Source organism: Coregonus lavaretus, assembly GCF_964263955.1.
Source record: "Coregonus lavaretus genome assembly, chromosome: 15".
NCBI classification, from domain to species: domain Eukaryota; kingdom Metazoa; phylum Chordata; class Actinopteri; order Salmoniformes; family Salmonidae; genus Coregonus; species Coregonus lavaretus.
The window spans coordinates 50,879,417-50,894,885 of record NC_140002.1 but is presented as its reverse complement, the minus strand read 5'-3'; the positions used below and the strand labels follow the sequence as shown (position 1 = coordinate 50,894,885).

The 15,469-nt window shown below is 44.1% G+C and overlaps 1 protein-coding gene across 1 annotated transcript in view; it reads left to right on the top strand.

Moving 5' to 3' along the window:
- The window catches only part of rap1gap2b (RAP1 GTPase activating protein 2b), a 91,605-nt gene extending 79,556 nt beyond the window's left edge, over nucleotides 1-12,049 (top strand). Inside the window, exons 13-23 of the mRNA XM_084178487.1 lie at nucleotides 5,917-6,072; nucleotides 8,574-8,645; nucleotides 9,012-9,098; nucleotides 9,356-9,499; nucleotides 9,626-9,733; nucleotides 9,920-10,020; nucleotides 10,322-10,426; nucleotides 10,655-10,775; nucleotides 11,064-11,166; nucleotides 11,298-11,368; nucleotides 11,587-12,049. Coding sequence (XP_084034613.1) covers nucleotides 5,917-6,072; nucleotides 8,574-8,645; nucleotides 9,012-9,098; nucleotides 9,356-9,499; nucleotides 9,626-9,733; nucleotides 9,920-10,020; nucleotides 10,322-10,426; nucleotides 10,655-10,775; nucleotides 11,064-11,166; nucleotides 11,298-11,368; nucleotides 11,587-11,643 — 1,125 coding nt within the window. The 3' untranslated portion in view covers nucleotides 11,644-12,049. The remainder of the gene's footprint in view (nucleotides 1-5,916; nucleotides 6,073-8,573; nucleotides 8,646-9,011; nucleotides 9,099-9,355; nucleotides 9,500-9,625; nucleotides 9,734-9,919; nucleotides 10,021-10,321; nucleotides 10,427-10,654; nucleotides 10,776-11,063; nucleotides 11,167-11,297; nucleotides 11,369-11,586) is intronic.
- Nucleotides 12,050-15,469: the final 3,420 nt, after the last annotated feature.

The window sequence follows — 15,469 nt, the reverse complement described above, 5'->3', positions numbered from 1 at the left end:
GGGGTAGATCAGCTTTAATATTGCAGATAGATTGTAACTTCCATCAATGTAAATGTCTGCATCACTTCCAATTCCCCATATGTTTTTTTTTCTTCTTGCAATATATATATATATATATATATATATATATATATATATATATATATATATATATATATATATATATATACATACAGTGGGGAGAACAAGTATTTGATACACTGCCGATTTTGCTGATTTTCCTACTTACAAAGCATGTAGAGGTCTGTAATTTTTATCATAGGTCAAAAATCCAGAAAATCACATTGTATGATTTTTAAGTAATTAATTTGCATTTTATTGCATGACATAAGTATTTGATACATCAGAAAAGCAGAACTTTAATATTTGGTACAGAAACCTTTGTTTGCAATTACAAAGATCATACGTTTCCTGTAGGTCTTGACCAGGTTTGCACACACTGCAGCAGGGATTTTGGCCCACTCCTCCATACAGACCCTCTCCAGATCCTTCAGGTTTCGGGGCTGTCGCTGGGCAATACGGCTTTCAGCTCCCTCCAAAGATTTTCTATTGGGTTCAGGTCTGGAGACTGGCTAGGTCACTCCAGGACCTTGAGATGCTTCTTACGGAGCCACTCCTTAGTTGCCCTGGCTGTGTGTTTCGGGTCGTTGTCATGCTGGAAGACCCAGCCACGACCCATCTTCAATGCTCTTACTGAGGGAAGGAGGTTGTTGGCCAAGATCTCGCGATACATGGCCCCATCCATCCTCCCCTCAATACGGTGCAGTCGTCCTGTCCCCTTTACAGAAAAGTATCCCCAAAGAATGATGTTTCCACCTCCATGCTTCACGGTTGGGATGGTGTTCTTGGGGTTGTACTCATCCTTCTTCTTCCTACAAACACGGCGAGTGGAGTTTAGACCAAAAAGCTCTATTTTTGTCTCATCAGACCACATGACCCTCTCCCTCTCCCTCTCCCTCTCCCTCTCCCTCTCCCTCTCCCTCTCCCTCTCCCTCTCCCTCTCCCTCTCCCTCTCCCCCCCTCCCCCTCTCTCTCTCTCCCTCTCCCTCCCTCCCTCCCCCCTCTCTCTCTCTCTCGCTACCTCTCCCTCTCCCTCTCCCTCTCCCTCTCCCCCCCTCTCTCTCTTTCCCTCTAATTTTCCCTCTCCCCTCTCTCTCTTTCCCTCTCATTTTCCCTCTCTCCCTCCCTTCCTCTCTCTCTCTCCCTCTCCCTCCCCCCTCTCTCCCACTCCCTCTCCCCTCTCTCCCACTCCCTCTCCCTCCCCCTCTCTCTCTCTCTCCCTCTCCCTCTCTCTCTCTCTCCCTCTCCCTCTCCCTCTCCATCCCTCCCCCTCTCTCTCCCTCTCCCTCTCCCTCTCCCTCTCCCTCTCCCTCTCTCTCGCTTTCTCCCTCTCTCTCGCTCTATTTTTGTCTCATCAGACCACATGACCTTCTCCCATTCCTCCTCTGGATCATCCAGTGTCATTGGCAAACTTCAGACGGGCCTGGACATACGCTGGCTTGAGCAGGGGGACCTTGTGTGCACTGCAGGATTTTAATCCATGACGGCGTAGTGTGTTACTAATGGTTTTCTTTGAGACTGTGGTCCCAGCTCTCTTCAGGTCATTGACCAGGTCCTGCCGTGTAGTTCTGGGCTGATCCCTCACCTTCCTCATGATCATTAATGCCCCACGAGGTGAGATCTTGCATGGAGCCCCAGACCGAGGGTGATTGACCGTCATCTTGAACTTCTTCCATTTTCTAATAATTGCACCAACAGTTGTTGCCTTCTCACCAAGCTGCTTGCCTATTGTCCTGTAGCCCATCCCAGCCTTGTGCAGGTCTACAATTTTATCCCTGATGTCCTTACACAGCTCTCTGGTCTTGGCCATTGTGGAGAGGTTGGAGTCTGTTTGATTGAGTGTGTGGACAGGTGTCTTTTATACAGGTAACAAGTTCAAACAGGTGCAGTTAATACAGGTAATGAGTGGAGAACAGGAGGGCTTCTTAAAGAAAAACGAACAGAGAGAGCCGGAATTCTTACTGGTTGGTAGGTGATCAAATACTTATGTCATGCAATAAAATGCAAATTAATTACTTAAAAATCATACAATGTGATTTTCTGGATTTTTGTTTTAGATTCCGTCTCTCACAGTTGAAGTGTACCTATGATAAAAAATTATAGACCTCTACATGCTTTGTAAGTAGGAAAACCTGCAAAATCGTCAGTGTATCAAATACTTGTTCTCCCCACTGTATATATACAGTTGAAGTCGGAAGTTTACATACACTTAGGTTGGAGTCATTCAAACTCGTTTTTCAACCACTCTACAAATTTCTTGTTAACGAACTATAGTTTTGGCAAGTCGTTTAGGACATCTACTTTGTGCATGACACAAGTAATTTTCCCAACAATTGTTTACAGACAGATTATTTCACTTATAATTCACTGTATCACAATTCCAGTGGGTCAGAAGTTTACATACACTAAGTTGATTGTTCCTTTAAACAGCTTGGAAAATTCCAGAAAATTATGTCATGGCTTTAGAAGCTTCTGATAGGCTAATTTACATCATTTGAGTAAATTGGAGGTATACCTGTGAATGTATTTCAAGGCCTACCTTCAAACTCTTTGCTTGACATCATGGGAAAATCAAAATAAATCAGCCAAGACTTTAGAAAAAAATGGTAGACCTCCACAAGTCTGGTTTATCCTTGGGAGCAATTTCCAAACTCCTGAAGGTACCACGTTCATCTGTAGAAACAATAGTACGCAAGTATTAACACCATGGGACCAGGCAGCTGTCATACCGCTCAGGAAGGAGACGCGTTCTGTCTCCTAGAGATGAACGTACTTTGGTGCGTAAAGTGCAAATCAATCCCAGAACAACAGCAAAGGACCTTGTGAAGATGCTGTAGGAAACTGGTACAAAAGTATCTATATCCATAGTAAAACGAGTCCTATATCGACATAACCTGGAAAGGCCGCTCAGCAAGGAAGACGCCACTGCTCCAAAACCACCATAAAAAAGCCAGACTACGGTTTGCAACTGCACATGGGGACAAAGATTGGAGAAATGTCCTCTGGTCTGATGAAACAAAAATAGAACTGTTTGGCCATAATGACCATCGTTATGTTTGGAGGAAAATGGGGGATGCTTGCAAGCCGAAGAACACCATCCCAACCGTGAAGCACGGGGGTGGCAGCATCATGCTGCGGGGGTGCTTTGCTGCAGGAGGGACTGGTGCACTTCACAAAATAAATGGCATCATGAGGAAGGAAAATTATGTGGATATATTGAAGCAACATCTCAAGACATCAGTCAGGAAGTTAAAGCTTGGTGGCAAATGGGTCTTCCAAATGGACAATGACTCCAAGCATACTTCCAAAGTTGTGGCAAAATGGCTTAAGGACAACAAAGTCAAGGTATTGGAGTGGCCATCACAAAGCCCTGACCTCAATCTTATAGAACATTTGTGGGCAGAACTAAAAAAGCGTGTGCGAGCAAGGAGGCCTACAAACCTGACTCAGTTACACCAGCTCTGTCAGGAGGAATGGGCCAAAATTCACCCAACTTATTGTGGGAAGCTTGTGGAAGATTACCCAAAACGTTTGACCCAAGTTAAACAATTGAAAGGCAATGCTACCAAATACTAATTGAGTGTATGTCAACTTCTGACCCACTGGGAAAATAATTCTATTTTGTTTGTTTTTTCTCCTGAACTTCCTCTACCCTCAACCTCTCCGATCATTTCCATGATGTCCATCCGGTTTGCTTCTATATGCCATATCTTTCTAACTGTGCTCTTTCACAAAAGCTCTCAATCAATAACCTATATACTTATTATGGACACAGTATGCTTTACATTAGTTATCTTGTTGTTATTAGTTGTTGTTATTAGTCCCATCCTTCAACTCCATTCAACACCACCCATCTATCTCTTAACACCATCCATATTTGATTTATATAGCTTCAATTTTAGCTACATGTTAAAACTTGAGCATTGCTAACTTACATCAAATACACTGAATGTACAAAACATTAAGAACACCTTCCTAATATTGAGCTGCACCCCAACCCCCCCCCTTTTGCCATCATAACAGCCTCAATTCGTTGGGGCATGGATTCTACAAGGTGTTGAAAGCGTTCCACAGGGATGCTGGCCCATGTTGACGCTAATGCTTCCCACAGTTGTGTAAAGTTGGCTGGATGTTCTTTGGGTGGTGGACCATTCTTGATACACACGGGAAACTGTTGAGCATGAAAAGCCCAGCAGCGTTGCAGTTCTTGACACAAACCGGTGCACCTGGCACCTACTACCATACCCTGTTTAAAGGCACTTAAATATTTTGTTTTGCCCATTCACCCTCTGAATGGCACACAAACAATCCATGTCTCAATTGTCTCAAAGCTTAAAAATCCTTCTTTAACCTGTTTCCTCCCCTTCATCTATACTGATTGAAGTGGATTTAGCAAGTGACATCAATAAGGGTTCATAGCTTTCACCTGTATTCACCTGGTCAGTCTATGTCATGGAAAGAGCAGGTGTTCTTCATTTTTAAAAATACTCAGTGTATATCTACACACACTTGTTATAAACCTCATAAGTTTAGTGAATCTAACTACAAAGCAGATGATGCCATCACAAAAACGAATTTGGTCAAAACATTTTCTTTCTTACCTCAAAATCATGATTCTAGCTTGTTCCTGATTGAAAATATTGAGTGTTACAACTATCCTATGTTAGAACCTGGTCTCCCCTACTTATAATCTTAATCTAAATATGGAGCACAATTAAAAAGACCGATCAAACTTAATTTAGCCAACAAAAATGTCTCAACAGAATGAAACAAAACACATTTAGCATATTTAAATAACTAGATGAATTAGATTAATAAATAGGCATACAATAATAACAATGATATACAATAATAATAATAATAAATCAAATTATTTAAAAATATTAACAAATAAAAACATTAAAGTTCCAATGTTTCCTACCTGAATAGCGAGTTGCACAGTAGCCTGCATTTGGCCGCGTCAACGTTCTTATCATCTTTGTCCATTACAAAATAAAAACTTGTCAATACGGAGGACATTCCCCTTGTAGCAGGCTCCAGACTAACATTTTCAGACAACGTTTTTCAGTTGGTGGCACCAGCCCATGATTTGGTCACACCCCCAAAAAAATCTCCATCACTCTAACATATGGAATTGTTTTAATCTAACAGAACATTTAATGTAAAAAAATGATTGCCTACCGCCCTATGAGTCCTATGCACTCGTAATGACCAATGAGCATTTTGTGCGCTCTGTATCTCAAAGCCATATCAAATATCTTGTCTGTAAAATAGTTGCTATTGAGCTCAGCATTTTTAGTTGAGAAATAAAAAGTATACCAACAGAAAGCTGAGAACATCTTCTCTCCATCTGTGACAACAGGAGAGTTGTGTTTTCCCCGCAATTTGATTTTAAAATGTTATACTGTCAGAACACTTTGAGTGCGCGGGGGGTCTGTACACAGCATAGTATCTAACACAAAAAGACATGTCAGCCCTCTCGACAGGGTCTGAAGACCTACGCTCGGCAGCGATATCCTTCAAGGTTCGCATCTGAGCAGATTAAGCAGGCAAACAGGTATCCAGGAGAGTGTAGGTCTAGAGAGCTAGAGTACTGAGTGACACTCTTCGTGAGGAAGAGAAGTGAGAATAACCAGAGGGCGGGAGAGTGGCTCCTTTTATGGAAGTGCGGGTCACATGTCTCCAACAGACGCTTTTAATAAAACTTCAGAGAGAGTAGGCGAGTAACCCCCACGTGATACATCAAAACAAGTATTTGAAAGAGAACCCTAACAAAGGTAGTAGCTTGCTACCAAAACATTGGTTTGTAACTTTTTATGAAATAGAAATTGATGAGAGTAACCCCGCCCCCCACAGCTCCAGAGGAAGCGACACATAGGAAATGACATCGTAGGAGTGGTGTTCCAGGAAGAGGCCACACCCTTCGTAGCAGACATGATTGCCTCAAACTTCCTCCACGCCTTCATACTGGTGCAGGTGGACAACCCCTGTACCCAACACACCACCTACAAGGTACTGAACATACACACACACACTCTAACCCAGGGTTGGCCCGCAAGTAATATTTTTGGACCCCCAAAATATATATTTAAAAACATACACTACCGTTCAAAAGTTTGGGGTCACTTAGAAATGTCCTTGTTTTCGAAAGAAAAGCAATTTTTTTGTCCATTAAAATAACATCAAATTGATCAGAAATACAGTGTAGACATTATTAATGTTGTAAATGGCTATTGTAGCTGGAAACGGCTGATTTATAATGGAATATCTACATAGGCGTACAGAGGCCCATTATCAGCAACCATCAGTCCTGTGTTCCAATGGCACGTTGTGTTTGCTAATGCAAGTTTATCAAGTTTATCATTTTTATCATTTTAAAAGGCTAATTGATCATTAGAAAACCCTTTTGCAGTTATGTTAGCACAGCTGAAAACTGTTGTGCTGATTAAAGAAGCAACAAAACTGGCATTAGCAAACACAACGTGCCATTGGAACACAGGACTGATGGTTGCTGATAATGGGCCTCTGTACACCTATGTAGATATTCCACAAAAAAATTGCTTTTCTTTCGAAAACAAGGACATTTCTAAGTGACCCCAAACTTTTGAACGGTAGTGTATATACACTGCTCAAAAAAATAAAGGGAACACTAAAATAACATATCCTAGATCTGAATGAATGAAATAATCTTATTAAATACTTTTTTCTTTACATAGTTGAATGTGCTGACAACAAAATCACACAAAAATTATCAATGGAAATCAAATTTATCAACCCATGGAGGTCTGGATTTGGAGTCACCCTCAAAATTAAAGTGGAAAACCACACTACAGGCTGATCCACCTTTGATGTAATGTCCTTAAAACAAGTCAAAATGAGGCTCAGTAGTGTGTGTGGCCTCCACGTGCCTGTATGACCTCCCTACAACGCCTGGGCATGCTCCTGATGAGGTGGCGGATGGTCTCCTGAGGGATCTCCTCCCAGACCTGGACTAAAGCATGGAGCGAGACATGATGTCCCAGATGTGCTCAATTGGATTCAGGTCTGGGGAACGGGCGGGCCAGTCCATAGCATCAATGCCTTCCTCTTACAGGAACTGCTGACACACTCCAGCCACATGAGGTCTAGCATTGTCTTGCATTAGGAGGAACCCAGGGCCAACCGCACCAGCATATGGTCTCACAAGGGGTCTGAGGATCTCATCTCGGTACCTAATGGCAGTCAGGCTACCTCTGGCGAGCACACGGAGGGCTGTGCGTCCCCCCAAAGAAATGCCACCCCACACCATGACCCACCGCCAAACCGGTCATGCTGGAGGATGTTGCAGGCAGCAGAACGTTCTCCACGGCGTCTCCAGACTCTGTCACGTCTGTCACGTGCTCAGTGTGACCCTGCTTTCATCTGTGAAGAGCACAGGGCGCCAGTGGCGAATTTGGCAATCTTGGTGTTCTCTGGCAAATGCCAAACGTCCTGCACGGTGTTGGGCTGTAAGCACAATCCCCACCTGTGGACGTCGGGCCCTCATACCACCCTCATGGAGTCTGTTTCTGACCGTTTGAGCAGACACATGCACATTTGTGGCCTGCTGGAGGTCATTTTGCAGGGCTCTGGCAGTGCTCCACCTGCTCCTCCTTGCACAAAGGCGGAGGTAGCAGTCCTGCTGCTGGGTTGTTGCCCTCCTACGGCCTCCTCCACGTCTCCTGATGTACTGGCCTGTCTCCTGGTAGCCCCTCCATGCTCTGGACACTACGCTGACAGACACAGCAAACCTTCTTGCCACAGCTCGCATTGATGTGCCATCCTGGATGAGCTGCACTACCTGAGCCACTTGTGTGGGTTGTAGACTCCGTCTCATGCTACCACTAGAGTGAAAGCACCAAAAGTGCAGCATTCAAAAGTTACCAAAACATCAGCCAGGAAGCATAGGAACTGAGAAGTGGTCTGTGGTCACCACCTGCAAAACCAGTCCTTTATTGGGGGTGTCTTGCTAATTGCCTATAATTTCCACCTGTTGTCTATTCCATTTGCACAACAGCATGTGACATTTATTGTCAATCAGTGTTGCTTCCTAAGTGGACAGTTTGATTTCACAGAAGTGTGATTCACTTGGAGTTACATTGTGTTGTTTAAGTGTTCCCTTTATTTTTTTGAGCAGTGTATAATAACATGTTGTTGTTTTTTTTTGGGGGGGGGGGGTTTAGTTTTGGGTTACAAAACACTGTAAAATCACCAGGAATTCAGCAAAACTGTTCCCAAATATTCCCACGAATAAAAAAAAGAGACGTGATCGTAATCAAGGTATGAAATGATTGTTATTTTGAAATACAATTTATTTTTGGGCTTAGTTTTGGTCAATTTGCATTGTACAAATTATTATAACTATGTTCCGGCCCCCCGACCATCTGCTCCGACAAAAATCGGCCCGCGGCTGAATCTAGTTGTCTACCCCTTCTCTAACTTAACATACACACGCAGATGACGACAACTCTGATCATTATGGTTATGATTGACAGGTGTCAGTCACTGCCCGAGAGGATGTTCCTTCATTTGGCCCACCCCTCCCCAGTCCAGCAGTGTTTAAAAAGGTGAGAGCAGCCTGACGAGGTTTAGGAAACACTGTCTATTCTGAGAGAATTCAAATAGATTTCAGCTTTTACCTATTAATGAATAATTGCTCTGGGCTTTGAGACCATTTGTTAAATTTGTCTGTTCTCTCTCTCTCTCTCTCTCTCTCTCTCTCTCTCTCTCTCTCTCTCTCTCTCTCTCTCTCTCTCTCTCTCTCTCTCTCTCTCTCTCTCTCTCTCTCTCTCTCTCTCTCTCTCTCTCTCTCTCTCTCTCTCTCTCTCTCTCTCTCTGCCTCTCTCTGCCTCTCTCTGCCTCTCTCTGCCTCTCTCTGCCTCTCTCTGCCTCTCTCTGCCTCTCTCTGCCTCTCCCTCTGTCCCTCCCTCCAGGGTCCAGAGTTCAGAGAGTATCTGCTCACCAAGTTGATCAATGCAGAGAATGCCTGCTACAAGAGTGACAGATTCGCCAGGCTGGAGGTGGGTAATAAATAATAGTTATTTTAATGTTATATTTTATATACTGTTAAGCACATTGCGTACTACAGAGGGAGTCTCAGACCCACCTAAACCTAGGAGGACAACCCCAGACCCAAGCCAAAACCGTGTTTATGTTGTCTTGAATGGTCTCTCTCAAGTCTAAGACCACAAGGTCAAGATTTTACCTCAGGTCAAATGTATAACATATTGAAGTGAATTTTATGGGGTTTATATTACTTGTGTGTGTGTGTGTGTAGGAGCGGACGCGGGCGGCCCTGCTCGACGGTCTACATGACGAGCTTTACAGACACACCCAGCACATGCTGGGAGTGGGCGTCGGCCCCGAGGAGGAGCGGGCAGAGAACGGACACGGCCACGGAGGACTGCTGGAGTCCATCAAGGTCACACACACAACTCTCTCTCTCATTTCATGTTTCCCTCTCTCCTACCTCCACATATTTTAACTCAAAAGGGCATTCATTAATGCGTGAACAAGAATCACTTTTCTCTCTCTTTCTCTCCCCCAGAGGGCGATGCGAGGAAGGAGTGTCTCCATGGAGATGATGGCAAAGGGTGGAGGAGGTGGCATGCCCACCAGTCTGAGTGGAGGGGTTCTGCCCCACAGCAGCTCTGATGTGAGGGAGGGGTGAGGGAAGGCTTGAGGAGGTGGGAGAGACAGTAGGGGGGAGTGGGGATGATGGGGTGGTTAAAAAGGTGAGGACAGGGGGACAGTGAGGCGTATAATTGATAAAATGCCGTTACAACTTCTCACCCATCTTGGTCTCTTTCCCCTACTTCTTCCCTACTCCTCTCTCTCTCAGGCGACTAATGTTAAGTCTCCAGTGAAACGTCGCTCTGGTCTTTTCCCTCGCCTGCTCAGTATAGACAGCCAGACAGAGAGACATAACCACAATCATCGCAGGTAGGACACAAACACACAGAGACTTCAGTAGATCACATCTATAGATGTAATGTATGTATTGGTGCCTTTCAGGTGTCGATTGAGGACCTCTTTGCTGAGGAATGGGATAATTTTTCATCAGTGTGTTTTTCATTTGTATTTGTATTGCTGGTGTATTTCCTATGTGGAATTTGTTATGTAATTGTACGACGCAGGGCTCCCTAGCAAAAGAGACCTTGGTCTCAATGGGACTCCCTGTTAAAAAAAAAAAATCAGATAAAAAGATGTAGCTACATGATAGTGCTGCTTTTGTCCTTTACAGTCTCCATAGTGACCAGAGAAGCTTTGATACTGGCCACCCTACGCAGGATGTGAGGTCAGAGACCCTCTCTAACCCCAGCTCTCCAGAGGCCTGCCCTAAGGAAAGGTGTGTGTGCATGTATTTCCCTCCCCCTCTCCCTCTCTCTAGGCCCAGCAGTGTAAAGTTAAAAGGGAGCAGTAGGACTAACGTCTCCCCCCCCCTTCTAGGCCCAGCAGTGTAAAGTTAAAATGGAGCAGTAGGACTAACGTCTCCCCCCCCCCTTCTAGGCCCAGCAGTGTAAAGTTAAAAGGGAGCAGTAGGACTAACGTCTCCCCCCCCCCCCCCCCCTTCTAGGCCCAGCAGTGTAAAGTTGAATGAGTGCAGTGCCAGCAGGACTAACGTCTGCTGCTCCTCATCTAGCACGAGTAGCTTCAGCAGCGCAGCAGGAGAGAGAGAGGCCACCGACACTGACCCTGTGAGTGGCACCTGTTTGAGTGTGTGTGTGCGTGCTTCAATGAGAATGTGTGTAGTGTGGTCCTCTGTAGCTCAGCTGGTAGAGCACGGCACTTGTAACGCCAAGGTAGTGGGTTCGATCCCCGGGACCACCCATACACAAAAAATAAAAATGTATGCACGCATGACTGTAAGTCGCTTTGGATAAAAGCGTCTGCTAAATGGCATATTATATTATTATATTATATAGTGTATTTCTCACTTTATCCCTCCTATCCATCTCTCCATCCCTCCCCATGTGTATCTCTAGAACACCCTGGCACCCTCAGTGTTCCCCTCTGTTCACAGCCCCTCCCTCACTGTTGAAAGTCAGAGTTCAGGGACCCCTGTCATTATGTGCCGCAGCCCCACAGGTAACCACGACAACAGCTTCCTGTGCTTTTAATAATCATACTTTTCTAACTGAACGTAATTATTTCTTAGTCATTACATCAGAGGAAAGGTTTGTTTATAAATGCTTGTTTTGTTTCTCTTTTCAATCTAGAGTTAAAGAATAAGAGCTCTCCTAGGTCCAACTTGAAGTTCCGTTTTGACAAATTGAGTCACTCTGCAGCAGTAAGTATTGTCTCTCTGAGTATGAATGTTGTGTGTGTGTGAGAGAGAGAGAACCTGTGTGTGTCACCAGCCCCTCCTGTCTTTCTAACAGGGACACTAGGTGAGAAACTAGGGATGAGAGAGAGATTAAACAGGTGAGGGAGGCTCTTGTGAATTGAAATATGTTGTATTTTAATTTGTTTCTCACTCTGTTGTTTCTCATTTTTCCCCTTTCTCAGTTCCAACAGGATGGAGGGATGAAGGAGAGTACATTAGGGATGTGTGGAGAGAAATAACAAGAGAGAGAGGATTAAAGAAGAGAAGTGGCTCAAGATGGATGATTCAGTACACACTACAGATGTACAGTGGAAGTTTTAGACCCAGGCAAAGCTGTGCTCTGCCTAGTGGGTAACGGTTCTTTCATATTCAGCTGTCTATGTGGGTGTTTCCTGAACACTGATCAAAGTTCTATGAGTGGCTCTAACATCGGTCCTTGTCAGCCACTGTACTGCATTCAATACCACACAGAACTGGAAGGCATAGATTAGATTCCACATCACTAAGGCCAGGAATTTTTCCTGACCAGGAAAAGCTCTGGCCATAGGCATCACCAATGGAGGCAATATTGATGTCAAGACCGCCATCTTGGAAAAATAGAAAAATAATAATGGCTTGCCGTACAAAATAAAATGTTACATTCTGAGGGTCCCTGGAATTTCTACACTGAACAAATATATACATGCAACATGTATAGTGCTGGTCCCATGTTTCATTAGCTGAAATAAGATCCCAGAACCATATGCACAAAAAGCTTATTTCTCTAAAATGTTGTGCACAAATTTGTTTACATCCCTATTAGTGAGCATTTCTCCTTTGCCAAGATAATCCATCCACCTGACAGGTGTGGCATATCAAGAAGCTGATTAAACAGCATGATCATTTCACATGTGCACCTTGTGCTGGGGACAATAAAAGGCCACTCTAAAATGTGCAGTTTTGTCACCTAACACAATGCAACAGATGTCTCAAGATTTGAGGGACTTTAACTGCAGGCATGTCCACTAGAGCTGTTGCCAGATAATTTAAAGTTAATTTCTCTACCATAAGCCGCCTCCAATGTCGTTTTATAGAATTTGTTGAACCGGCATCACAACCACAGACAACGTGTAACCATGCCAGCCCAGGACCTCCACATCCGGCTTGTTCACCTGCGGGATAGTCTGAGACCAGCCACCCGGACAGCTGATGAAAAAAAATCTGCAAAAACTGTAAGAAACCGTCTCAGGGAAGCTCATCTGCGTGCTCATCGTCCTTACCAAGGTCTTGACCTGACTGCCATTAGGCATCGTAACCAACTTCAGTGGGCAAATGTTCACCTTCAATGGCCACTGGCACGCCGGAGAAGTGTGCTCTTCACGGATGAATCCCGGTTTCAACTGTACCGGGCAGTTTGCTAATGTCAACATTGTAAACAGAGTGCCCCATGTTGGGGTTATGGTATGGGCAGGCATACAGTACCAGTCAAAAGTTTGGACACACCTACTCATTCAAGGGTTTTTCTTTATTTTTACTATTTTCTACATTGTAAAATAATAGTGAAGACATCAAAACTATGAAATAACACATATGGAATCATGTAGTAACCAAAAAAGTGTTTAACAAATCAAAATATATTTTAGATTTTAGATTCTTCAAGTAGCCACCCTTTGCCTTGATGACAGCTTTGCACACTCTTGGCATTCTCTCAACCAGCTTCACCTGGAATGCTTTTCCAACAGTATTGAAGGAGTTCCCACATATGCTGAGCACTTGTTGGTAGCTTTTCCTTCACTCTGCGGACCGACTCATCCCAAACCATCTCAATTTGGTTGAGGTCGGGGGATTGTGGAGGCCAGGTCATCTGATGCAGCACACCATCACTCTCCTTCTTGGTCAAATAGCCCTTACACAGCCTGGAGGTGTGTGTTGAGTCATTATCCTGTTGAAAAACAAATGATAGTCCAACTAAGCGCAAACCAGATGGGATGGCGTATCACTGCAGAATGCTGTGGTAGCCATGCTGGTTAAGTGTGCCATGAATTCTAAATAAATCACAGACAGTGTCACCAGCAAAGCACCCCCACACTATCACACCTCCTGCTCCATGCTTCACAGTGGGAACCACACATGTGGAGATCATCCGTTCACCTATTCTGCGTCTCACAAAGACACGGTTGGAACCAAAAGTCTCAAATTTGGACCAAAGGACAGATTTCCACTGGTCTAATGTCCATTGCTCATGTTTCTTGGTCCAAGCAATATCTTCTTCTTGTTGGTGTCCTTTAGTAGTGGTTTCTTTGCAGCAATTCGACCATGAAGGCCTGATTCACGTAGTCTCCTCTGAACAGTTGATGTTGAGATGTGTCTGTTACTTGAACTCTGTGAAGCATTTATTTGGGCTACAATTTCTGAGGCTGGTAACTCTAATGAACTTGTCCTCTGCAGCATAGGTAACGCTGGGTCTTCCTTTCCTGTGGCGGTCCTCATGAGAGCCAATTTCATCATAGCGCTTGATGGTTTTTGCGACTGCACTTGAAGAAACTTTCAAAGTTCTTGAAATGTTCCGTATTGACTGACCTTCATGTCTTAAGGTAATGATGGACTGTCGTTTCTCTTTGCTTATTTGAGCTGTTCTTGCCATAATATGGACTTGGTCTTTTACCAAATAGGGCTATCTTCTGTATACCACCCCTACCTTGTCACAACACAACTGATTGGCTCAAACGCATTAAGAAAGAAAGAAATTCCACAAATTAACTTTTAACAAGGCACACCTGTTAATTGAAATGCATTCCAGGTGACTACCTCATGAAGCTGGTTGAGAGAATGCTAAGCGTGTGCAAAGCTGTCATCAAGGCAAAGGGTGGCTACTTTGAAGAATCTAAAATCTAAAATATATTTTGATTTGTTTAACACTTTTTTTGGTTACTACATGATTCCATATGTGTTATTTCATAGTTTTGATGCCTTCACTATTATTATACAATGTAGAAAATAGTACAAATAAAGAAAAACCCTTGAATGAGTAGGTGTGTCCAAACATTTGCCTGGTACTTTAAGCTATGGCCAACGAACACAATTGCATTTTATCAATGGCAATTTGAATGCACAGAAATACCGTGATGAGATCCTGAGGCCCATTGACGTGCCATTCATCCGCCGCCATCACCTCATGTTTCAGCATGATAATGCATGTCCCCATGTCGCAAGGATCTGTACACAACTCCTGGAAGCTGAAAATATCCCAGTTCTTCCAATTGCTTGCATACTCACCAGACATGTCACCCATTGAGCATGTTTGGGATACTCTGGATCGACGTGTACAACAGTTTTTTCCAGTTCCCGCCAATATCCAGCAACTTTGCACAGCCATGGAAGAGGAGTGGGACAACATTCTACAGGCCACAATCAACAGCCTGATGAACTCAATTCGAAGGAGATGTCGCGCTGCATGAGGCAAATGGTGGTCACACTAGATACTCACTGGTTTTCTGATCCACGCCCTTACCTTTTTTGTAAAGGTGTCTGTGACCAACAGATGCATATCTGTATTCCCAGTCATGTGAAGTCATAGATTAGGGCCTAATTTATTTATTTAAATTGACTGAGCTGTAACTCAGTAAAATCGTTGAAATTGTTGCATGTTGCGTTTATATTTTTGTTCAGTGTATATAGAAGGAATAAAGTGATTCCTGATTCTGTTCTAATTGTTCTGTGTCTGAAACAATCATCCATGCAAAAGAGAGCATGACGATGCAAAATCAAAGAAAAAGAAAATGTACCCAGCAAACATGACCCCATTGGTCCCATGTGGGTATTCGGTGGGCAAGGTGGGAACGGGCTAGCCCACACCAGGCCCACATCAGCCCAACACGGGCTAGCCCACAACAAGCCCAACATGGACTTGTCCACACCAATCCCACATCAGCCCAACACAGGCTAGCCTACACCAGCCCAAGACAGGCAAGCCCACACCAGCCTAACACAGGCCAGCCCACACCGAGCCAGTCAGATTTATTCATGAATGCCAAGGGAAGCCAGGATTCCCCCCCCCCCAAAAAAAAAATATATATATATTTAGTC